The sequence below is a fragment of the Triturus cristatus genome, chromosome 7 (genome assembly GCF_964204655.1).
Source record: "Triturus cristatus chromosome 7, aTriCri1.1, whole genome shotgun sequence".
In the NCBI taxonomy this organism is placed as follows: Eukaryota; Metazoa; Chordata; class Amphibia; order Caudata; family Salamandridae; genus Triturus; species Triturus cristatus.
This window is the reverse complement of record NC_140590.1, coordinates 1,686,060,931-1,686,087,728: the sequence shown is the minus strand read 5'-3', so window position 1 is coordinate 1,686,087,728 and position 26,798 is coordinate 1,686,060,931. Positions and strand designations below refer to the sequence as shown.

Genomic DNA, 26,798 nt, shown 5'->3' with positions numbered 1-26,798 from the left:
CTCATAGAGAACAGGCAGGTTCAGGACAGACTAACCTCACACATACCTCATAGAGAACAGGCAGGTTCAGGACAGGCTAACCTCACACATACCTCATAGAGAACAGGCAGGTTCAGGACAGGCTAACCTCACACATACCTCATAGAGAACAGGCAGGTTCAGGACAGACTAACCTCACACATACCTCATAGAGAACAGGCAGGTTCAGGACAGACTAACCTCACACATACCTCATAGAGAACAGGCAGTATCAGGACAGGCTAACCTCACACATACCTCATAGAGAACAGGCAGGTTCAGGACAGACTAACCTCACACATACCTCATAGAGAACAGGCAGGTCCAGGACAGACTAACCTCACACATACCTCATAGAGAACAGGCAGGTTCAGGACAGACTAACCTCACACATACCTCATAGAGAACAGGCAGTATCAGGACAGGCTAACCTCACACATACCTCATAGAGAACAGGCAGGTTCAGGACAGACTAACCTCACACATACCTCATAGAGAACAGGCAGGTCCAGGACAGACTAACCTCACACATACCTCATAGAGAACAGGCAGGTTCAGGACAGGCTAACCTCACACATACCTCATAGAGAACAGGCAGGTTCAGGACAGGCCACCCTCTCACCCAGACATGACAGGGAACAGGCAGTAACAGGACAGGCTACTCTCACACACAGACCTGATACAGCACAGGCAGTATCAGGCAGGGACATATTTAGGATGTTGGGGCCCTGGGTCAACCGTATGAAGGGCCCCCTGTTCTTAACAGGTTGAATTTATGATCCAGTTTCAGCTCTTTCAGGCCCTCTTTGGCCAGGCCACTGACAGTGCACAGGCACGCTCATCGACATTTTAAATGAGTTTACATCTAATATTCAGGGATAATGATGTGTGTTTTCAATATTGTAGCACAGCAGCAGCTCACTAATTTTGCAAAGAGTCTCGCTGACACCCTCCCATTTCTCATTTGTGTCGTCCTGTTTTAATCTAAAAGTACCTTTTTGATGGGTGTCGCATGAAACTTAAACGAAACATTTTTCTTCAAAATGTCTGTATCACCCACACTAAAATAAATTAAAGGAAAACTGTATTTAAAACAATCTGTTTAAGAGTTACTGAAGGTCATCTGGGAAAGACTCTCTGCAGAACAGAGCTGGCTCTATGAGGGCCCCCCTGAGAGGCTGGGACCCTGGGCCAGAGCCCACTTTGTCCATGCCTTAAAACGTCTCTGGTATCAGGACAGGCTACACACACCGACCTGAAACAGTACAGGCAGTATCAGGACAGCCACACTCACACATAGATATAATAGAGAACAGGCAGAATCAGGACAGACTACACTAACACACGGATCTGACAGAGAACAGGCAAATCAGGACAGGCTACACTCACACACAGACCTGACAGAGTACAGGCACTATCAGGACAGGCTACACTCACTCACAGACCTTACAGGGAACAGGCAGAATCGGGTAGGCAACACTCTCACACAGACCTGACAGAGTTCAGGCAGTATCGGGACAGGCTGCACTCTCACACAGGCCTGACAGAGAACAGGCAGTATCGGGACAGGCTGCACTCATACACATACCTCATAGAGTACAGGCGGTATCAGGACAGGCTGCACTCTCACACAGACCTGACAGAGAACAGGCAGTATCGGGACAGGCTGCACTCACACACATACCTCATAGAGTACAGGCGGTATCAGGACAGGCTGCACTCTCACACAGACCTGATAGAGAACAGGCAGTATCAGGACAGGCTATACACAGACCTGATAGAAAGTCGCCCCCATTTACCCAACATCCACCCCCCCCCCCCCCCCCCCGGTGCTGAAAGCCAGCACAGACAAAGGACACAAATAAAATGATAAAAATTTTGTTATTATAATGTTATCATTATCCCTGCAGGCTGCGAGCCGAGGGAGGGGTGTGGCCTCCCATCCTGATGCAGCAGCACCTGGAAGGAGGGGGGGGTGGTGGGCACTGCCAAGTGCTCATGGTGGTTTGGCCAGCCCTCTGGGGCCTCTGGGGCCGGCAAAACCGTCATGCTCACTGAGCCTTTCTCCACGAGCTGCATTGTACAGCTGGGTGGAAAAACCAACACAGGCTCCCAGTCTCTGTCTGAGCGCCGAAATGAGGTGCTCAGACCTATTCCAGCACTGCTGACAGCATGTGAGCAGTGCTGGGATTGGGAGCTAAGAGCATGCACAGTGTGCAGCAGGCTCCTGACAAAGACGTGAGGATCAGGAGCAAGTGGCGGCCATCGGAGTAGGTACGCTTTATTTTCTTTATACATTTTTTTGGGTGTGTTCCCCTCCTCCCGCTCTACCACCTTGCAGTACGAGTGGCCGCTACTGGAGAACAGACAGTGTCAGGATAGGCTACCCTCTCACACAGACCTGATACAGCCCCATCAGCTGCAGTGCATGCTTCCACTGCACAAAGAACGAGTGCATCATAGAGAGCCGCCATGCAAGCTTCCCACACATAGAACAGATAAAGCAAAGGAAGCAGTAGTGCAAGCTTCCCACACACACAGAAAAGGCACTGCACAGGCAGATGCAGAACACATTTGTGCACACATTACAAATACCGCACATGCTGCTGCAGGTCAAGTTTCTTTCAGCTGTAGCACACATAGAGCACAAAAGGGATCATTGCCAGCTCTCATATCCACAGAAAAGGTACAGCACAGCAGCATCGGGATAAGCTTTTCACACATGCATTAACTACAACAAGAGTAGCTGCAGCTAATGTTTTCGTACAGAACACGTAAACATATGTACCAATGCAAGATAAGTTTCCCTTGTAGACAAAAGGTGCAGTGCACAGAGATGTAGGATGTTTCCTTACAGATAACAAGTGCAGCACATAAAGATATAGGACAAGCTTCTCTCACACAAGGAACAGGTGCGGCACATAGTGCTGCAGGACAAGCTTCTCTAGCACAGAAACCAGGGGCAGCATGTACAGCTATAGGACAGGCTTCTCACACACAAGGAACAGGTGCCGCACATAGTGCTGCAGGAGAAGCTTCTCTTGAACAGAAAACAGGGGAAGCATGTAGAAATGTAGGAGAAGCTCCAGTCATGCAGAAAATAGATGCAGCACATAGTGATGCAGGACAAGCTTCTCCCACACAGAACAGGCGCAACACATAAAAATGCAGGACAAGCTTCTCTTACGCAGAGAACAGGTGCATCGCATTGTGAAGCAGGACAAGCTTCTCTTACACAGAGAACAGGTGTAGTTCGTAGTGATGCAGTACAAGCTTCTCCCACACAGAACAGGTGCAGCACATAGAAATGCAGGAGAAGGTACTCTCACACAGAAATAGGTGCAGCACTTGGATGATGCAGGACAGGCTTCTCTCACTTAGAGAACAGATGCAGTGTGTAGGGATGCCAGACAAGATTCTCTCACACAGAGAACAGTTGCAGTACATAGAGAGCCAGTACAAACTTCTCTTACACAGAGAAAGGTTCAGCAAGTAGTGATGCAGGACAAACATCTCTCACACAGGCAACAGTTGCAGCGCATAGAGATGCAGGACAAGCTTCTCTCACGCAGAGGACAGGTGCAGCTCTTAGACATGTATAACAAGCTTTCCCTCACACACAGAACAGGTGCAGCACGTAGAGATGCAAGGCAAGCTTCTCTCACACAGAGAACAGGTGCAGCGCATAGAGATGCAGTACAAGCTTCTCTTACACAGAGAATGTTGCAGTGCGTAATGATGCAGGACAAGCTTCTCTCACACAGACAACAGGTGCAGCGTGTTGAAATGCAGGGCAAGCTTCTCTCACACAGAGAACAGGTGCAGCACATAATGATGAAGTACTAGCTTCTCTCAAACAGAGAACAGGCGCAGCATGTACAGATGTAGGTCAAGCTTCTCTCACACAGAGAACAAGCAGTGCATAGAGATGTAGGACAATCTTTTCTTAAGCGGAGAACATGTGCAGCGTCTAGAGATGCAGGATAGGCATCTCCCACACAGAGAACAGGTGCAGTGCCTAGAGACGCAGGACAAGCTTTTCTCACACGGAGAACAGGTGCAGCACTTAGAGGTGCAGGACCAGCATCTCTCACACACAGAACAAGTGCAGTGTCTAGAGGCGCAGGGCAAGCTTCTCACACGCAGAGAACAGATGCAGCACGTAAAGGTGCATGACAAGCTTCTCTCACACAGAGAACAGTTGCAGCCTCTAGTGATGCAGGACAAGCTTCTCTCACACAGAGAACAGTTGCAGCCTCTAGTGATGCAGGACAAGCTTCTCTCACACAGAGAACAGGTGCAGCACCTAGAGATGCAGGACAAGCATCTCTCCCACAGAGAACAGTTGTAGTGCATAGAGATGCAGGACAAGCTTCTCTCCCACACAGAGAACAGTTGCAGCCTCTAGTGATGCAGGACAAGCTTCTCTCACACAGAGAACAGGTGCAGCACCTAGAGATGCAGGACAAGCATCTCTCACACAGATAACAGTTGTAGTGCATAGAGATGCAGGACAAGCTTCTCTCCCACACAGAGCAGGTGCAGCACGTAGAGATGCAGGACAAGCTTTTTTCGCACACAAAACAGGTGCAGCGCATAGAGACATAAGACAAGCTTCCTTCACAAAGAGAACAGGTGCAGCACGTAGAGGTGCAGGACAAGCTTCTCTCCCACACAGAACAGGTGCAGCACGTAGAGATGCAGGACAAGCTTCTGTCACACAAAACAGGTGCAGCGCATAGAGACATAAGACAAGCTTCCTTCACAAAGAGAACAGGTACAGCACGTAGAGGCGCAGGATAAGCAACTCCTACACAGAGAACAGGTGCAGTGCCTAGAGACGCAGGACAAGCATTTCTCACACAGAGAACAGGTGCAGCGCCTAGAGATGCAGGACAAGCATTCCTCACACAGAGAACAGGTGCAGCGCGTAGAGACGCAGGACAAGCATTTCTCACACAGAGAACAGGTGCAGCACCTAGAGACACAGGACATGCTTCCTTCACAAAGACAACAAGTGCAGCGCGTAGAGGCGCAGGATAAGCAACTCCCACACAGAGAACAGGTGCAGCACCTAGAGACGCAGGACAAGCTTCCTTCACACACTTCCCACGACAGTGGTTTTTAGGTGAGGCCTGAAGGAAGGGCATGAACTACACCTCCATGCCCATTCAAGCCTTGGCCTCTCTCCCTTTTCTGCCCCACAGCAGGGCTGCCTTACCGTCTTCCTCCGGGTCATCTTCTTCCTCGTGGTGCTCTTCGTATTCGTCCTCTGCACCATTCTCCTCCTCCTGCAGAAGGACAAACAGATGCGAGCTAGCGTCAAGGGCTTGAGATGACAAACCCCAAAACATAAGAAGACGGATGGAGGTTAGAGGGTGAGCAGATGGGGCGGTATGCCAGCCAGAGAGGCTATGCAGGCGACTAGGGTAGGAACGGAGAGAACCTCTCATCGAATATGAGCTCTCCATTCAAATGGATTGTTTTGAGATTTTAGGTCCTTTATAGAGATGTGCTCAAACCCACCGCGGAAATCGTGCGCAAAATAGATTTTCGGAGGGCCCCAGAAGAGGCATGCATACACGTAGGTATTGCTACAGTCTTAGAACTACCTTTGTCGCTTTTAATTAGTGGCCCAGAGGGGTGGGGGCCCCCTTGAAGCAGGGGGTGTCTGTAGGGTGGGGGGTCTTCTCACCTCGTGGGGCAGCTGTTTCTTCTTGTCTTTCTTGCTGCTTTTGTCTGCCACCTTCTCCTTTTTCTCTTTCAGGTCCTGGATGAATGAGAGAAATATATCGTATGAGGTACAGAGTGGGGAGAGCAACAAATACATGGACAATATCCGGGTGAGATGCAAGAGAGAGAGAGAGAGGGGGTGAGGGAGAGAGAGAGAGAGACTCTGTGTGAGGTGCACAGAGCTTCAGAAAGGGTAGCAGGTAGAGAAGAATAAATAGGACAGTATTGGGGTTAGATACAAAACGTCAAAGAACAGAGGGGGAGGATAATGGTGGAGGGGGTTGTATGAGGTGCACAAAACTTCATAAAAGAAAGACAGGAAAAGAGGGATGAGAGGTGGGGTGTTGTATTAAGCATCATTCAGAGTAGGCCTGGGCGGTGAACTTTGCTCCACTCACGGAGTTTGCAGAGTTTTCACACAGTGGAGTTTTTCGTCACTCACACTCACCAGAATTAAGTTGGCGAGTGCAAGCACAGAAAATCCAATGCTAGACCACCCCCCAGCGAGATTTTTGAACGCGGGTGGTTGCGGATCGTTGCTACTCCTCATGTTGAGAAACCTTCCGTTCGCGTTGAGGAAGCTGCCACTCGAATACTCGAGCAGCAGAAAAAAGCAGCACCCTCTTGTGCTGCATATAGTGCCGTTCGCGCTGATTTTCCAGCACAGGACAAACACCCAGCACTAAACATCAGCGCGAGCAGCACAACCTAATGCACTCCTCCTCTTGTGGAACTCCACCTATAATACATATATATTGTGTGAGGTAGAAGAGGAAAAGGGATGCAATGAGGTGAGGTACTGAGCTTCACTGGCGGATAGAGCATACAGAGGGGAAGAGGCTGTGTGAGGTACAAGCAGCCACAGACAAGGGAGGATGGAGAGGGAACAGTAGAAGATGTGGGATTGGGGCAAAGTAAATCAGAATGGAGAGGGAGGAAGAAATAGTGCGAGGTACACAAGGCTGCAGAGGGTAAATGGGCCCCAAACGGGGGAAGACATTGCTCTCTGTGAAGAGGTGGGTCACACACTTGCTCTGTCCCAGGGAGGGCAGGATGCAGATGGGCAAATGGTCAGTGCCCTCTGAGGACCAGACAGGTAAAACAGCCCTCTGTGTATATCTGGGTCACACGTACCGTGTCTCACAGAGGGCAAGACAGGCATGACGGACCTCTTTGTGTATCTGGGTCACACGTACCTTGTCTCACAGAGGGCCAGACAGGCATGACTGACCTCTGTGTGTGTGTGTGTGTGTCCGGGTCACACGTACCTTGTCACACAGAGGGCCAGACAGGCATGACTGACCTATTTGTGTATCCGGGTCACAAGTACCTTGTCTCACAGAGGGTCAGACAGACATGACTGACCTCTGTGTGTGTGTGTATGTGTGTGTGTGTGTGTGTCTGAGTCACACGTACCTTTGTCTCACAGAGGGCTAGACAGGCATGACAGACCTCTGTGTCCTACCTAAATGGAACACAAGCAACCCAGGACTGGTTTGTACTGATTGGGGCTTGTCAGTCGGGTGAGGCTTAAGAGTGGCATAGTGAGCTCCGGAACCATGCCTGGGCATACCTGTCGCACTTACGGCTTCGTGATGAAGTACACAAAACAGTGACACCCCTCCCTTTGGAGCTGGGGCACAGCTTCTTTTGCCTCACAGAGGGCACAGATTCACGGGTGTGTGGTGTGGCTTTGATCAGATCATTCAGAATACAAACACATCTGGCCGGAGAGGCTGGAAGAGGCCAGGACAGAACAGAACACATGTTGCAGGAGTGGGCACATGGTGCCAGACACTGCACGTGGTGCAAGACAGGTGACATGGTACCAGACACTGCACGTGGTGCATAAGAGGTGACATGGTGCCAGACACTGCACATGGTGCAGGAGAGAACACATGGTGCAGCACAGGGTACATGGCACAGAAGAGGGTACATGGTGCAGGACAGTGCACTTGGTGTGAGACACTTTGGTGCAGGAGAGGACACATGATGCAGGACAGTGCACGTGGTGCAGAAGAGGGCACATGGTGCCAGACACTGCACGTGGTGCAGGACAGGGCACGTGGTGGAGGACACTGCATGTGGTGCAGGAGAAGGCACATGGTGCCAGACACTGCACATGGTGCAGGAGAGAACACATGGTGCAGCACAGGGTACATGGCGCAGAAGAGGGTACATGGTCCTGAACAGTGCACTTGGTGTAAGACACCGTGGTGCAGGAGAGGACACATGGTGCAGGACAGTGAACGTGGTAAAGGACAATGCACGTGGTGCAAGACACTGTATGTGGTGTAGGAGAGGGCACGTTGTGCAGAAGAGGGCACATGGTGCCAGACACTGCACGTGGTGCAGGACAGGGCACGTGGTGGAGGACACTGCACGTGGTGCAGGAGAGGGCATGTGGTGCCAGACACTGCACGTGGTGCAGGAGAGAACAAATGGTGCAGCACAGGGTACGTGGCGCAGAAGAGGGTACATGGTGCAGGACAGTGCACTTGGTGTAAGACACCGTGGTGCAGGAGAGCAAACATGGTGCAGGGCATGAAACGTGGTGCAGGACAGTGCACATGGTGCAAGACACTGTATGTGGTGTAGGAGAGGGCACGTTGTGCAGAAGAGGGCAAATGGTGTAGGACAGGCCACGTGGTGGAGGACAGTGCATGTGGTGCAGGGCAGTGCACATGGTGGCAGGACAGTGCATGTGGTGCAGAAAAGGGCACATAGTGCAGGAGAGGCCATGTGGTGCAGGAGAGGGCATGTGGTGCAGAAGAGTGCACATAGTGCAGGAGAGGGCATGTGGTGCAGGAGAGGGCATGTGGTGCAAGACACTGTATGTGGTGCAGAAGAGGGCACATGGTGCAGATGGGCACATGGTGCAGGACAGGGCACATGGTGGAGGACAGTGCACATGGTGCAGGACAGTGCACGTGGTGCAGAAGAGGGCACATAGTGCAGGAGAGGCCATGTGGTGCAGGAGAGGGCATGTGGTGCAGAAGAGTGCACATAGTGCAGGAGAGGGCATGTGGTGCAGGACAGTGCACGTGGTGCAAGAAACTGTATGTGGTGCAGAAGAGGGCACGTGGTGCAGAAGAGGGCACATGGTGCAGGAAAGGGCACATGGTGGAGGACAGTGCACATGGTGCAGGACAGTGCATGTGGTGCAGAAGAGGGCACATAGTGCAGGAGAGGGCATGTGGTGCAGGACAGTGCACGTGGTGCAAGACACTGTATGTGGTGCAGAAGAGGGCACATGGTGCAGAAGAGGGCACATGGTGCAGGACAGGGCACATGGTGGAGGACAGTGCACATGGTGCAGGACAGTGCACGTGGTGCAGAAGAGGGCACATGGTGCAGGAGAGGCCATGTGGTGCAGGAGAGGGCATGTGGTGCAGAAGAGTGCACATACTTCAGGAGAGGGCATGTGGTGCAGGACAGTGCACGTGGTGCAAGACACCGTATGTGGTGCAGAAGAGGGCATGTGGTGCAGAAGAGGGCACATGGTGCAGGACAGGGCACATGGTACAGGACAGTGCACATGGTGGAGGACAGTGCATGTGGTGCAAGACAGTGCGCGTGGTGCAAGACAGTGCGCGTGGTGCAAGACACTGTATGTGGTGTAGGAGAGGGCACATGGTACAGGACAGTGCACGTGGTGCAGGACAGGGCATGTGGTGTAGGAAAGGGCACATGGTGCAGGACAGGGCATGTGGTGCAGGACAGTGCACGTTGTGCAGGACAGGGCACATGGTGCAGGACAGAGCACATAGTGCAGGAGTGGGCATGTGGTGCCGAACAGAGTACGTGGTGCAGAGGAGGGCACGTGGTGCAGGACAGTGCACGTGGTGCAGGACAGGGCACATGGTGCAGGACAGAGCACATAGTGTAGGAGAGTGCATGTGGTGCAGGACAGTGCACGTGGTGCGGGACAGTGCACGTCGTGCAAGACATTGTATGTGGTGTAGGAGAGGGCACATGGTCCAGGACAGTGCACGTGGTGTAGGACAGGGCATGTGGTGTAGGACAAGGCACATGGTGCAGGACAGAGCATGTGGTGCAGGACAGTGCACGTTGTGCAGGACAGGGCACATGGTACAGGACAGGGCACGTGGTGGAGGACAGTGCACATGGTGCAGGACAGTGCACGTGGTGCAGAAGAGGGCACATAGTGCAGGAGAGGCCATGTGGTGCAGGAGAGGGCATGTGGTGCAGAAGAGTGCACATAGTGCAGGAGAGGGCACGTGGTGCAGGAGAGGTCACGTGGTGGAAGACAGGGCATGTGGCACAGGACAGTGCACGTGGTGCAGGACAGGGCATGTGGTGCAGGGGAGGTCATATAATGCAGGACAGGGCACGTGGTGCAGGACAGGCCATGTGGTGCAAATGAGGGCACTTGGTGGAGGAAAGGGTACGTGGTGCAGGAGAGGTCATATAGTGCAGGACAGGGTACGTCGTGCAGGAGAGGGCATATTGTGCAGGACAGGGTACATGGTGCAGGAGAGAGCATATAGTGCAGGACAGGGCACTTGGTGGAGGGGAGGACGCGTGATGCAGGACAGGTTAAATGGGGCGAGAGAGGGCACATGGTGCAGGAAAAGGCATGTGCAGCAGGACTGGGCAAAGAGTGCAGAACAGGACAGGTGGTGCAGGAGAGGGCACAGATTGCAGAACAGGACATGTGGTGCAGGACAGAGCACAGTATACGAGCGCAGGGCAGGACTGGGCCATGACCCTGATGCAGGAGAGGGCCCCTGCGGCAGGAGGTGTTGACTGTCTTTCTGCTGAAGGAAATGACTTGAACTCCCATGTAAACACTCTAGACTGCCCATGGGGTAATGGTGAGCTACCAGCTGCAGTAGAAAGGGGTCCCTGAGGAACGAGAGGGGACAGCTGAGGGGCGGGAGTGAGGAGAGAGAGGAGAAGGGAAGAGAGTGCTGCAGAGAGGTGGGAGAGGGCAAGTGCCGGAGAGAGAAGAAAGACAGGGAGAGAACTGCAGAAAAATGAGGAGACACAGAAAGGAGGGGTTAAGGTGGGAAGTGGCCAGGTAGGGGAGAAGAATGCGAGGGAAAGAACTGGCTAGAGGTGGAAGATGGAAGCAGAGAAAAGGGAAGAATGGAGGGAACTGTAGGCAAAGGCAGTGCTTAATTAGAGACGGTGGTTTCCGGTGCTCAGCACCAGCACTTAATTGTCAACACCTGCGCTTGTGACAGTCTGCCACAAGGTGGCACTGTCTGGCTAATTTAGAGATGACCACAACAGCAGGTAATTATTAATTCAAAATACATTGAAAATAGCTACAACCTGCCGCTCAGGCCATTCTTAAAGCTTTGGGAGGTGGGAATAGTCGGAGTTGTCACACTTGTAGGAGTGGGATGGTAAGTAGTTGTGTTGTTACTATTATTGGCGGAGCTGGCAGGGGCAACAGGTGGTGCAAGCTGCAGTGGCCTCGAGAGCCCTGGCACTTATTTATTTTTTACAAATTAAGCACTGGATAAAGGTAAGGGGAGAAGGTATGAGAGGAAAGAAAAGGAAGAAGTTACAATTATGGAGGTGAGAGAGAGGAAAGAATAGGTGGGAGAAGGGAGATGTAGGGGAGAGGAGAGGAGAGGAGTAGGTGGTAGAGTGGAGAAGGAGAACCTGACTGTAGAAAGGTGAGAGTGTGGAAGGAGGAAGAGAGAAAAGAGAAGACGAGGATTAGAACTTCAGAGAGATGGGAGGATGGAACGAAGAGTGGAGAGATGAAGAAGCGAAAGGAGCTAGGAGAAATAAAGGAAGGAACATAGAAAGAGAAGAAAGAGGATGGCTAGAGGGTTATTTGAAAGGAAAAGGGAGGGCAGAGTTGTCGCGACATAAGGAGCGGGGATGCGAGTGGGTTTGGAGGTGGAGAGAAGACACGGAAAAACTCCAGGAAGATGTATTCATTTCTGGCTTGCATTGGGGCAGTGGGGTTTATATAAAAGAGGCGGTTGAACACAGCAATACACAGGGATGCTAAAAGTCTGGGAAGAACCAGACCCAGGGGACGTTTGGTTTGGCCGGCACACTCTTGCCTAATTTCTGGCAGCGGTAGCAAAAAACCCGAGATTACCTTATTATGCCACATACGACGCGTAATTAAGATTTAGTTTAGGTAAAAACCTAACCATAGGAGCAGGGAACAACACGAGAAGAGACCGCGACCAGCTGTTGTTTACATCGTGCGCGATTTTGCCTTTTTTTGAGAGAGAAACGCACCTCAAAATGGACACAAGGGGGCATTCTGTGCTAAAAATAATGCAGAATGCCGGATTTACATTTTGAGTGATACAGTGTAATTTTGTGTAATTTTTTGCGGGCATTTTGCGTAAATTCTGCAAAGGAAGTTAAGCAATTAACACTCAGAGCTAGTTGAATCCCATCAAAAAAATTGACAAATTGCACAGAGTGTGGTGACGAGGAGGCGATGAACACCCTGGGAAACCAAGAAGCAAGTACACACATCCTTATGCAAGAGGCGCACGTAACTGCCGGGTATCAGCCAGTGTGGTGCCCTGGCACTGGGGCACCGGGGTAATGTGACTTATCTAAAGTTCCATTGGGGGGGGGCTCTTTTCAGCAAACACGAGGTGCAGAAAGGTGGGGTTCCGAAAAAGAGCTCTGGGGTATACTTTCACAAGCCATCTGGGGCTGGAGAGGCGCTCTCTACGGGAGGGAGGGTCTGAAGGGGCAGCTGCTAACACCCCCACTCCCTGGAAAGTGGTAATCCTGGCATAAGCTCTAAGAGGATCACCTGAAATAGACGAGGCGACTGAGCAGGTTTAGGCCTCAGTCCCCCAGTGGCCTTCTGTCCCTGTCTGACAACTCAGCTGCCCATCCCTGCCTGCTGTCCATCTGTGTCTCTGTGTGTCCTTGGGTCTGTCCGTCGTTGCCTCTTTCGCCCCATTCCTCAGCCCCTTCTGTCCCTGTCTGACAACTCAGCTGCCCATCTCTGCCTGCTGTCCATCTGTGTCTCTGTCTGTCCTTGGGTCTGTCCGTCATTGCCTCTTTCGCCCCATTCCTCAGCCCCTTCTGTCCCTGTCTGACAACTCAGCTGCCCATCTCTGCCTGCTGTCTATCTGTCTCTCTGTCTGTCCTTGCGTCTGTCCATCATTGTCTCTGTCCCCCCTTTCCTCAGCCCCTTCTGTCTCCCCCTGATAACTCACCTATCCATATCTGCCTGCTGTCTATCTGTCTCTCTGTCTGTCCTTGCGTCTGTCCGTCATTGTCTCTGTCCCCCCATTCCTCAGCCCCTTCTGTCCTGGTCCCATCTGTCCGTCTCTGTCTGCCGTCTAACCATGTCTCTGTCTGTCCTCACATGTCCATATTTGTCGCTGCACTCCCATGCGTCAGTCCCTTCTGTCTTTGTCTGACAACCCACCTGAATGTCAGTGTGTCCCTGTGTGTCTGTTGTTCCTTACACCTGTTCATCACTGCCACGGCCCTTCCAGCTGTCTGCCCCCTGCTTACTTGGTCTAACAACCCATAACTGCCTGCTCTATCACTGGCCATTCCAATCTCTTTCAGCCTGTCCTGATGTCTGTCCATCCTTGGCTCTGTCCCTTTGACTGACAGCCTCCTTTGGTCCTGGTCTGACAGTCCATTTGCCCTTCTAGATCTGCCTGCCTATGACGTGTCTGTCTGTCTGATTTTACATCTGTCCATCCCTGTTCCTTTGGGTGTCTGCTCCCTTCTGTTGTGTCTGAAAGCCCCCTACCGTTCTATGTCTGCCTGCCTCATTACACTGCCTATTCCCTTCTCTGTCTGCCTGTCCTTGCACCTACCTCTTACCCTCTCACAGCCCATCTGTCATTCTCTGTCTGACTGCCTATTACCACTGTCTATTCCTGCCTCTGTGTGTCTATCTCTGTATCCAGTCAGCTTTGTCTCTGTGCTTCCTGTTGTCAGAGCTCTCCATTCCATGTCCAATATTCACCGGCCCCTCTGTGTCTGCTTGTTCCTACCCCTGTCTTCATTGTCTCTCTTTATTCACCTGGCTGCCTGTCTCTCTCCCTGCCTGTCTCTCTCTGCCCCTGCTGCTGTTCCCCTGTCTGTCTGTGCCACTCTCTGTCTGTTCCAACGGTCGACTCTTGCGTCGTTCAATCCTCTGGCTGTCTGCCCCTCAGCGCCTGTCTCTTTCTGACCTTCGCTCTACATGCCTTTCTTTGGTGCTGTATGGTGTGTTATAATATAACGTATGTTACAAAGATTTATTTAGCACGTGTTTGGGCATTAGTATGGCTTCACAGCCATGTTGTGTTTTCATAGCTTCCTACGACGACCAATGTCATTCTGTCCTGTCCGTTTCTCGTCCATTCCTCTATGTCTATCTCGTAATCTCTCTGTTTGCCTCTGATCTGTGTTCTGTCTCTCTCTTCCTCTGTTTGTCTGTGGTTCCACATACCTGCCCTCCTTCTGTCCGTTCTTCTCCTTTGGTTTGCTGCCTGTACGTCTCTTTGCCCATATGTCACACTCTGTTGCCATCTATTCTAACCCTTTCAATGTCCCTCTGTCCATCTTCCAGTGCTTAATTTGAACCGGTGGTTTGCGCAACTCTGCACCAGCACTCAAATTCAAACGCTGGCTCTTATGGTAGTCTGCCAAATGGTGGCGCTGTTTATCTAATTTAGAGATCAGCACAACAATACTTGTTTATTAATTCAATATACATTTAAAATGGCTAAAACCTGTCGCCCAAGCCATTCTTATAGTTGTGGGGTCCTGGAATAGTCTAAAATGTTACACTTGTGGGTGTATGATGGTTAGTAGTTGTGTTGGTACTGCCCTTGGCAGCGCTGGGAGGGGCAAAGGGTAGTGCAAGCAGTAGCCTCCTCCTGACAAGGGCCCTGGCACTTCTGTATTTACAAATTAAGCACTGCCATCTTCCTTCTTGACCTTGTCTGCCTCACTGGCTGCCTGTTTGCATCTGCCCCTGTCTTTGTAGTCCTTTTCATTCCTGTCTGCCTTGATGTCTCTGTCTTCTGCACATCCTTTTTTTAATCTTTTCCCCCCTCTCTCATTTGCCCACAATCCCGCCTGTTTGTCGCTCGCTGCCTATTGGTTGCAAGCTCTTTCACCCTTCTCAACCATGAGCATTATGTAGAGTTTAGCGGAGGGGATACTCTGTCACAAACATGTAGATGTACTTTCCTCGTACTAAAAGTGCATTATAGCAAAGGACACTAGAATTATGCAGCAGGATTTGACCAAATTATGCAGTAAGAAAAGTCAAAATATACAATCTAATTTGGCATATTTTGAAGTAGTATTACTGCACTATTTTGCCATTTTTACACGTTAATACTGTACGGACACAGGTTTCACTGCATTAATATCAATTTAACACCTAAATACAGCAATCAGCAACTGAAATGTGACCTGTCTCACCATGATTAAAGGCCTTCCATACGTGTGGTATCTTGTCTAGTAACTTTTGATACATTTGAGCTGGAAACATTTTTGTTTGTTAAAATCTGCAAATTATATAGCAAATGCTGATTTATGTGGCAATGCGGCACATCCATAATAAAGTGGAAAACACATAGTGGAAAATATTGTTGACTCCCATAATTCCAGTGATCTTAATTATAGCCTATGTCAATTGTAATATGTCAGACGGGATATCTGGCATGGTTTGACGTAGTATCCCAGTACTTAATTTGCAAAAGAATGAGTGCTGGGGCGCAAAGCTTTACTCAGAAGCTTGGGGTCGGTGCTAGCTAAAGTCAAGGTGCTGAATACCAAGGCTGTGTTGTCTTGATCCACCACCGGACACTCTCTGCCTCTTTAAATTCTATTTTTTTATTCCTAATTTCTCCCTTTGTCACTGTTTTTCTGTCTTTCTCCTCCTCTTCCTTTTAACATTTTCTGTTTTTCTCTCTTTTGCTCTGGATGAAACTCTGTTGAGGAGAAGTAAGTGCTGGCCCTCAAAAATAAGTGCCGGTGAGCCCCACCAGCAAAAAACAAACAAAAAAAAAACAGCTTAAATTAAGCACTGAGTGTCCCATCTGCAAAACTCAAACAAGGCCCTGTGCCTCTTAATCCCCTCTACCTGTCTTCTCACCTCCCTTTGCCTCTTCATCTCTATCTGCATGCCTGTAACTCTTCCAGCTGGCTCCAGCTGTGCAGGCAGGATAGCTTTCCAGGGGTCAATGGCTGAATTCTCCTCTATTGTCCACATGCCCTGTAGTGCCACATGCAAAATGTACTTCAAGATCTCTAAGGGACATCACATCCCACTGATTAATAGGGGGGAGGGGATGACTGGCCTAGCAAAGGTGCCAAGCACCCTAATACAGGCTAGGAAAAAAGGGCCCACCTGTTGTACAGTAAAGACAACCATAGCTGGTGTTTATGGGTTCTCGCATTCTTGGACCCCGAGGACTCTGCACTTGTTACGCTAATGACAGCTCCCCCTATCTGCAGGCTAGGAACCTTCATGCCTTGAGGTTTAGAAGATCATTTTTAGGCTTTAGTTGCCTGTTGTTGTGTCCAATAACAATACTGACAGTGGACTTTGGGCCAGGCCACAGCTTATCATTGGTTGGTTTTTATGTCAGTCTCATTTGCTTCCTAGTGGGTGGTGTTAATTCCTCCTGTTGTGTATGTCCATCCCCTGGAGCATAGCTTAGCAGCCTTCATTGAATGAACTGTATCCTTTCATTGTTTACATTCAGGGACCTACTTTTTTCTTTTGCTTTCAGCACTCCGTTGGAGTGCATGTATCTCCCCCCCCCCCCCCCAGATCGTTTAATGGTCACGCACCCTTCCCCGTTCCCATTTCTTTCGACCTGTGGGCTCCTCTGTTACTTTCCTGCTGCTCCCTCCTCACTGCGGGCATCTGTGGCGTTGACGTATATTCCCCCCACCCTCTGGTTACCCTCACCCCACCACTTCTTGTTTTTTTAAATTTATTTCAAACATTTTATGGTTAACTTTTTGGGACAGTCTGGTAGCAGCAACTTGCTACGGGCCACGGCTTTCCCTAAATAAAAAGGTTGCCACTGTGTCATGACGTACATGTACACGTGTATTTTATGAAGAATTAGTACAGGGATGAGAGCCTTGCACCTCATCTCATTGCAAACCTGGTGGGAATACCCTAAACTATTTTAAGGAAAGGATCTGGATCCCTGCTGTTATCCAGTAACATTCATCTGCAACTCCCGACTAGCAGTCGAGTCCACCTAGGCATGACCAGACTGGCCGTAGGGGCACCGGGTGTTTCCCCGTGGCCCGGAGGGATGAGGGCTGGTTTTGTACCCGTAGGGGTGGTTTTATTACTGGGGGGTGGTTTTGCAGCAGTGCCGCAATAGCGGCCCTCTGTAAGAAAAGCAGGAGCGGAGCTTCTCACTAGCTCCCAGGGTAGGTCGGGGAGCAATCTGGCAGGGATGGTTGCTGTTCCCAGTCCGGCTGTGCACCTAGGTGGTACCTACCTGCCTTGGTGTGGACAGGTCACTACTGATGAGGCATGCTACAACAGGATGTGGGTGAGGAGACCTATCAAAATACCCTTGGATACCTTCAGTGACTTTGAAGGTAATAGAGTGACTTACCCCTCCACTGGACTGTAGCGCTCTTGGCGTGATATGTATTCTTAGAGAGGATGTGCATGGGTCCCTAGACTCTCTCTCATTGTGTGTATATATGGTAATGCCATAGAGCAGTGGGAAAGTGAGGCATTATGAGACCATAGTAGGCACATACTGGGACAAGGACATGCGGTAACAACAGAAATATAGGGGCAATTAGGTAATCTTACAACAGATGCAAAACAAAACATGCTAGAAGCATGTGAAGGGGAGCTACAAGAATGAAGACATCATCAGGGCAAAACATGCAGCACAGAGGGAAAATAATATGAGCAGGAGAAATATAGGAGTGATGACATCGCCAAGGCAAACACTGAGTATCGTAATATGATCGAGGGATCTATTTTGGACTAAGGACAGCATTACAATAAAGATACAAAAATATCATGCAGTTACGTCAGCGGAGAAGAGGTAAAACATCACAAAAGCAAAACAATATACACGAAAGCATATAGCGGTAATAACGGGGAGGAAATAGAGAAGCAAGATATGATCTGGGGAAAGTTGCAGTGCAAATGGCGAGCAGTGACCCCTGTAGGATGTAAATGGAGAAGAAATTATATCATCAGTAAAAGTATGGCTAAAAGGACAGGTAGCGACCCCGCGGGATAGAAACGGAGAAGCAATGATATCATAAGTAAAAATTTAGCACAAAGGGCAACAGTGACCCCTGTAGGATGGAAATGGAGTAGCAATGATATCATGAGTAAAAATATAGCACAATGGCCAGCAGTGACCCCTGTAGGATGGAAATGGAGTAGCAATGAAATCCCACGTAACAAGCATTGGCATAGCCAATAGGTCTTGCCTTTGGGACAGTATAAATGTTTGGTCATGCAGCTTATTATCCTGGGTGTAGTGGCATCGACAAAACACAAGAGCATGAGCTAGAAAGAAGCCGCTATGCACTGTCAGTACTTCGTTCACAATAATTTACTATGGGGATAAAGGCACAGACAGGAAGGGGCCGGGACAAAAACAGAGGCATAGATAGTCATACGGAAAGGACTGGGATAATAGAGGGACAGACCCAGAGAGAGGAACAGGCAAAAAGATGGCAGAGGGCCATAGAATGAACACGCCTTTGAGACAATAGAGCTCGTTAATAAGACTTGTTGTCAAGATTAAAGAGTATCAGGTTTGTGAATTTACGACCCGTGTTTTATGTAGGTTGTGCGCAGGAGGAACAGATTATCCGAAGCAAATAAAAGCATTCCCCAACCAAAGTCACTACATGTAAAAAGAGTGGGTAGCTGCTCCATATTGTTGTAGAGGGAGGAGTGGGGGAATGGGATGGGATAACGAAGCCAGATCCAAGAATCCGAATGGAGTGGTCCTGGTAGGAGAAATACATAATGGTTTGGAAAAAAAATATCCATAAAACTCTCACTGGATCCCAAGAGCAAGAGAGCATCCTTAATCTACAATACTTTGTGGCGCAGGCATTACACATTTATTTTACCTGAATCTTCACTCTGGGTAAATAGCTGAAATAGTAGAGTTGCTTAAAATGGGTAATTTCAATATATTTAGCAATAGCTAATGTGCCAGCCCAGCACCCCTGACTTTACGGTGGATAAACCGGACAGTCAGAAAGAAATCTGTACAAAACAGACCAATGGAATGTTTACAACCCCCTCCCCCCCCCTGATTACTTGATGAGCACATTTCGCACATTTCAAGAAGCTGTCAGTCGTCCGGCGGGAACCCGTTTGTTTTTCAAAAGATGCTCCCTCATGGCAAGAAATGGCAGGGAAGCCTCGAGCGAGGTGTGAGTCAAGCCTTTAACACACCGGAAAATACAATTTATACTGTTGAGCGTCAAATAGAAAATTGGAGGTACATCTCCAGGCTGAGGACATATGATAATAAGATTTTTTCTTTTCTTGGTATAAATGTTTGTTGGGTTTTAGAGGGTCATTTTGTGGTTTTTATGAGAATCAATTTCAGTAGTGAAAGGCCATCTATTTACCTTTTTGTTTATCAATGGGTACAAGTAAACAAAACATGAACACGAACAAAGGCGAACAAACAAAACAAGAGCACTTAAAAAAAATGAAGCGTGGGCGGCCGTAAACCTTTTTTTTATCAACTAGGTACAAGTAAATAAAACACTAACACAAGGAGAGGGAAACAAAAGGAAACACGAGCCATGAAAAAAGATGAAGCGCGGGCCGCCGCAAACCTTTTTGTTTATCAATGGCTACAAATAAACAAAACACAAACAGAAGCGAACAAAACTAAACACGAGCCGTGAAAAAAGATGAAGTGTGGACAGGCGGGTGCAAACTTTTAGTTTTTTTAATCAACTGGGTTGGCCGTAATATAAATGCTGCCCAAAACATAAAGCGCAGTGTACGGAAGTGTGTTTCACTAGTTGACGGCTCGGAGAAGATTCAGCAAGCGTGAGAGAGGGAGGCATCTCACAGAGAGTGCACGTCAGTGATTCTGAAATGGAGGGACGACCAGGAGGAACCGGGAGTGCAAAGCGAAAGCTTTAATAAAATACTAAACTGGCGGCAGCAAAAGCGGATCCGTCATGACTCTGAAAGCACACACAACACTCTACCTCCTCCAAAAAGAAAACAGACGCGAGGAGGGGCCATCTCACGCTGTATCAGGAGGACGCGCGAAGGCCATGAACGAAGTGTGATGGTCAACAAAAAGGTTCTCTTAGTGAAATCACTAGGAAGGGAACTAAACACACAAAGGAGGGACATTTAGAAAAATGCACCAATAAAAAGGATGCATTTAAGACAAGCACAACAAAGAACGAATGGCAATAGAAGGGCGTGCTTAAAGCTCATTGACTGAATACAGCATGTCTTGCAGACAGCGCATGCGCACTGCTTGGGCTCGACCCAAAAATATAGCACAAAGGGCAGGTAGTAGTGACCCCTGTAGGATGGAAATGATATCATAAGTAAAAATATAGCACAAAGGGCAGTTAATGACCCCTATGGGACAAAAATGATAGCATAAGCAAAAATATAGCACAAATGGCAGGTAGTGACCCCGTGCAGGATGGAAATTATATCATAAATAAAAAATATAGCACAAATGGCAGACAGTGACCCCCTGCAGGAAGCAAATGATATCATAAGTAAAAAAATATAGCAAAGAGGGCAGGTAGTGACCCCGGCAGGATGGAAATGGAAAATCAATGATATCATCAGAGTTAAAATACAGCATAAAGGGCAGGTAATGATCCCTGGAGGATAAAAAAGTAGCTGTGGTGATATCAGCACAGTAAAAATACACCACACAGGTGGTAGTTAAATGAACAGGTTGAAGTGCCAGAATGAAGACTCAAGATACAGAACGAAGCGCAAGTCTTCAAATGAACAGAGGGAAATAAAGGCATGAAATCAGAGAAAGATATTGCACAATAAGGCAGGTACTTTTACTGGGTATAAAATATAGGAGCAATTGCCTCACCAGAGTAAATATATAACATGAGGACCAGGAGTGACATCTGAGAGTAGTAGAAAGAGTGATTAGTATAAGATTAAAAATAGAGCATGATGGGCTAATAGTGACATTACGAGGGTAACAATACAATATGACGGGTGACAGTGACATCACAAGGCTAAAATAAAGCACATAGGACATATTGTGGTATCACAAACATAGGCATTTTAATGCATAGGCAAGTAGGCAACTGCTCAGCACCCCCCCCCCTTCCAAGAGTTCCCCATGTAAAGTGACAGAGGCATTCACAAGACTCACACTCTCACACTGCCCTGTCTCTTTCTTTATCTTTACAGCTCGTCTTCACTCTCTCTTTCTTTATCTCTGCTGTCTAGCTATCCTCCCTCACCACTCTCTGCCTTTCTATCTCCCTCTCTTATCTATTGCTCTATGACCTCTCCTCCTTACATTGCTCACTCATTTCACCTCTCTGCTTCTCTATACCTCCTTGTAACTTATTTTTGCCTCCTGATGTTTACCTTCCACCTTTATAGCACAAATATAGCACACATGTCAGGTAGAGACTCCCTGCTTCCTTCTTTTTCTACTTCACGTTTCTCTGCTTCATCCATCTCTACTGCTCTGTTTTGTTGTATTTCACCTACATCACTAATTATTAAATCCTGCCCTTCTTTTAAATGCCTCTCTTTTCTATCTACCTCTCTCTTCTACAACATCTATGACACCTCTCCCTACACCCTCTACTTCTCTTTCCCTGACTCAACTATATTTCTGTCTTATGTCTCTTGCTTTACTTCACCTCCCCCTTCCATGGTACTCCTCTCTCGCTCTTCCTCTTGCTTTATTTCTATGTTCCTACCCTATCTCTCTATCTTTACTCTTTCTATCTCACCTTTCAATGCTCCACTTCTATCTACCTGTCTCTCACTCCCTCACCTGTCACTCATTTTCCGCTGTAATTTGCATTTCTACTTGACTTTCTCTCTCTCAGCCCCCTACCTCAACCCTCTCTTTTTACCTCACTACTATGTTTTCATCTCTTCTTCATCTACCCCAACTATCTTTACCTCCTGCCAGTGCTTAATTTGAGCTGGAGATTTCCGGTGCTTGGCACCAGCACTTAATCGTCAACACCAGCACTTATAGCACGAACTCAACAAAAAGGTATTGGAGCGCTTTTCATGAGTACCAGTTAGGTACACATTCATCTTTTTTAGGCTCGGGGACATTAAGTGATTTGCCCAAGATCAAAGGATGTTGAGTTGACCCTGAGTCTCGAATCTGGGTCTCCAGCTCCAAAGTCGGCTGCTCAGGGTGTTACGTCACATCCTCTCCCCACTTGTAGGATTTCATGGTTAGTAGTTAGCTCTGTTATAGGCTGTGCTAATAGGAGCCATTTGCTGGTGCAAGCAGCCTCCTGACGAGAGTCCCGGCGTTTCATTTTTCACGAATTAACTACTGACCTACCCTCTCTATTGCTCTCTGTCTTTCTATACCTCACCTCCATCCCTCTCACCACTCTCTCTGCCTAGTCACTTTACATCACCACTTTCTCAATCCCAATTCTTTCTCGAGCTCATCTCACTCTAGCCCACCCCTCTCTCTCCCCACTTAATCTCTCAGTGTTCCTCACCTTTTGTTCACAACCTTGCCTCTCCACCTCCCCTCCCTCTTTCAACCTCTGTTGAATTGGTGTAAATCCTGGAAGCAGTACTCTGATATTCCATGCTGCACCGAGAATGCCTGCCTGTCGTGAAGGATGGGGGGAGGTTATTTGTGTTTACAAATTCGAATTTCTAGCACAATGAAGCTAGAACTTCAAGTGCTTTGTGTATTTGTCTTATTGTAATATTATGCACTAGTCCACTAAACATCCACCGCACCACCCTTACTGTGTCTTTCCTGCAATGCACAGATAGGCTGGGCTCATATAGATTTCCGAGGGAAATGAGACAAAAATCTGGATTCAATCGCAAGTTGATTGTTTACGGGAAGCATCCTTTACCCAGCAGTATTTACAACGACCAGCCTTTACAAAGGAGTCAGTAACCTGCATGCGACGTTACCATGCGTTACTTTACCACGCAAGTCGCTACAACGACTTGCTGTAGGGGTGTGTTGTTGGACTGGTGTTTGATTTTTAATTCCAACACCTGCCCTACAGTTGCATAGACTGGAGTTGGAATAGTAATTCATACTAAAGCAAGTCGTTGTAACAACTTGTGTGCTAAACTCACGTAGAGTACTGACTGTGTTGTAAAGGCATGCGGGGTAAATGCCTCCGGAGTTTCATCACACAACCCTTGTTTAAGCTACCTTTTGGTACTAGTTAGCTAGGGGGCGTCGGGTGGATTGAGCTTTCCTCTGTTTTGGTGTGCCGCTGTTTATGAAATTTTAGCATTTTCTTCGATATTGTTTAGCATCACAACGACTTAAATTAACTGAACATTGCTAAAAAAACGTAAAATTTGGAACGGGGGCCCAAGATATATCTTTCCCAGGACCCCAAAAAGTCTTAAGTTAGCACTGACCACGAGGGTAAAATGAGCACAAAGGTTAGTGACATCACACTGGTAAACATACACCACATATGACAAATGGACACATCTTCAGTGTAAATACACACCACAAAAGTGACATTGTCACTGTTAGCAGACAGACCAAGCATTGGCATAGCCAATAGGTCTCGCCTTTGGGACCTTATAAGTGTTTAGCCATGCAACAGTTGCATAACTAAATACTTATAAGGTCCCAAAAGCGAGACCTATTGGCTATGCCAAGCGGCCGCGAAAGTGAAAGTAATCACGGTCAAGCGCGGCGCGCGCGCCCGCACACATGCACTGTAGCCCTAGGCTGGCCTGGTAGCACTTTTTGGAGCCCTCTCAATAAGTCTCGCCAGACCAGCGCATGCGCTGGGTCAGGCGAGACCTAATAAAGGACAGAAAAGGATACGAGGGAAATAATACGACATGAAGGATGGATGGTGACATCATCAAAGTGCGCGAGTTGTAGGAATGGCAAGTATTAACACCATCTTTGTAAAAAGAGAAGATAGTGACATCAGCAACGTAAGTTTACAGCATCGAAAGCAGGTACAGATATGACCAGGGCACAATACAGCACGAAGGGCAGATTGTGATACTAGCAGAGTAAATATAGAGTACCAGGAGCAGATAACGAAATTACCAGGGAAAAACATACAGAACAATAGGCAAATAGTGGCACTGCCGAAATAAACAAGCATTGGCAACGCCAATGGGTCTTGTTTTTGGGATCTATTACTTTTGCCAATGTGTTTTAGCCATGCTGCATAGGATCCCCGATTCGGTGCGGCATGCTTTAAGAATTTTAAAAAGCCTGTCATGCGGCTGCCCACATGATTATGTAGGCATGCACACCACGCATGTGCGTACCTACAAAATTATGCATGTGTTTTTTTTCTGCTCGAGTTGGATCAGTGATACAGAGGAATAAAAGTGCAAAAGCATTGTGTTTAAGGTGGGACAAAGCAAGCAGAGGTGAAGGGGCTGAAGCAACATGGAGGATGCGGGTGGGGAAGAAGAAGCAACGGACAAGGGAGCAGCGTGGCGGTGCAAGGGGTAAGCATATGGGCGAGCAAGCAATGGGGAAGAACAGGGGTGGTGAGAAGCAACGGGCGAGACAGGAGGGTGTAGGTAGGGGGAAGCATCATGGAGGGTGGGAAGGAGAAGGAACGGGTGAAGGAGCGCTGTGGAGAAGGCGGGGGAGACAGGTGAGAAAGAAATGGGTGAAGTACAAGAGTCCAAGTGCTACATGAGGTGACAGGATGGAACGCAGTGACAACGGAAAGCAACAAGGAGTGCCTGGAGAGAAAAGCATATGAGGGAGAGAGCCAGGGCCGGACTGGCCATAGCGGGCACCGGGCAATCCCCCGTGCACCGCACGCGTGAGGGCCGGTTTTGGGCCCCTGGGGGGCGTTTTTGTTACAGGGCCGTTTTTGCAGCATAGCTGCAAAATCGGCTCTGTAACAAAATCGGCCAAAAACCGGCTCTGGGAAAGAGCTCGGCGGCTCCCCCAAGCCCAGGGGGGGGCGTCAAGCACTTTGCCAGGGCCGGTTTTGGTTCCCAGTCCGGCCCTGGAGAGAGCTGGAGAAACATGCAGTCCCATGGAGTACTTAATGGGGGGAAAAGCTGTGCTTGGAAAGCAAGCAATAGGCGTATAGAAGGCAGAGTGTGGAAAACAACAGCATTAAATGCGATGGTCAAGATTCAAATACGAATAAGAAGCAGACAAGTGAGAGTGACAGGAAAGCCAACCAATGGTAAGCAATGGGCGGGCTACAAGCACCTGTATGTTCTTGGTAAACCCATAGTATGTCTTAGTCTCACAACAGGCAGCAGCGCTGTCGAGGAGGCAAGAACTAAGGCAGATAGAGGCATCGCCAACACAACATGAGCAGTGGATAGAGACAAAGCAGAGGAAACATGCAAAAGGAAAGTCAAAGTCACGTCAGCAGAGGAAACATGGAGAATAAGAGCAGAGTGTGTGAGGCATCCAGTCATACCATCTGGGTCGAATACAAGGCGAAGAGCCAACAGTCACGTGACATGTGTACAAAATACAGCTCGGAAGGAGGACGGTGAGAATGGGGGCATATTCGAGGGCACAACAGCAGAGGCAAGACCAGGCGAAGCATTCAGAAGAAAGGGCAGAAAATGACTTCACCAGAGAGGGCAGCTGGGGACATCAGCAGAGGACGCGTGCAGCATGAACAGACAGTGACATCACCACGGTAGGCATACAGCGGGCACTGCAGACGAGGCTGTGTGGTGGACAGACAGCACGAAGGGCAGAGAGTGACATCCCCGGGGAAAAACAGGCATGAATGCATGACATCACCAGGGGGGAGAGGCAGAAGGAACGTCACATAGTGACTTCAGCCAGGAATAAATACAGCACGGTGGGCAGATACGGACATTAGCAGGAAAGACACAGCACGAATAACAGACAGTGACGTCACAATGGTAAACATGGAGCGCGAAGGGCAGTAGTGACGCCAAGATTGGACAGGAGAGTAATTAATCCACATTAAAACTATGGTACAAAGGACAGATGGCAACAACATACAGCAAAACAGATGACAGTGACATCACCAGGGTATAATTACCATCAGATAGGAAATAAAGCGACACAACACAAGCAAAAATACAGCACTAAGAGAGGATAGTTGCGTCACAAAAGTATTAGTGACGTCATAACATTAAACGTAAAGCACAAAGGTCAGGCAGTGACATCATTAGAGTAAGCCTACGGTACGAAGGACAGATTGTAACATCATAAGTGTAATCATATATAGCAAGGAGGCAGATAGTGACATCATACATAAACATTATTTCAAAGCACAAGAGCGACCCATATGTCCTTGTGAACTGGGTATTTTGCAAAAAGCAAGAACAATGTCCACAAGGAACTTATTAAATTTGCCACATTTGTCAATAGAGAGCAAAGAAGTACTCACAACTGATTAAATCAACAAAACTTTCCAAATAAATTGAGAACTGCAAAAATCAATTAACATAGATGCTTATGAATTAATACTGGAGAAAACCTGGACAAGTATTTACTTCAGCCGAAGTAAATGTCGTTTATTTCATTAACATTTTTTGCAGTTCTCAATTTATTTGGAAAGTTTTGTTGATATAATCAGTTGTGAGTACTTATTTGTGAGTACTTATTTGCTCTCTATTGACAAATGTGGCAAATGTAATAAGTTCCTTGTGGACATTGTTCTTGCTTTTATCATATACATAAACAGCACGAGGAACAGATGTTGACATAATGAAAGTAAGTACACAGAACGGAGGGTAGATAGTAACATCAAGGGAGTAAACATACACCCCGAGGAGTTCGGAGTGACATCACAAAAGGAATTACACAGCACGAGGCGTCGGTTTTACATCAGAGTAGTAACATTGATCGGAATTCGGACACGTTTCTTTACACGGCTCCTCCGGCAGAAACACAGACGTC

The 26,798-nt window shown here is 48.4% G+C and overlaps 1 protein-coding gene across 1 annotated transcript in view; it reads right to left on the bottom strand.

The window, feature by feature from the left end:
• Positions 1-26,798, bottom strand: part of PTMS (parathymosin) — a 63,180-nt gene that overhangs the window by 24,775 nt on the left and 11,607 nt on the right. Inside the window, exons 2-3 of the mRNA XM_085619836.1 lie at positions 5,714-5,788; positions 5,240-5,309 (exon numbers count right to left, since the gene is read on the bottom strand). Coding sequence (XP_085475962.1) covers positions 5,240-5,309; positions 5,714-5,788 — 145 coding nt within the window. The remainder of the gene's footprint in view (positions 1-5,239; positions 5,310-5,713; positions 5,789-26,798) is intronic.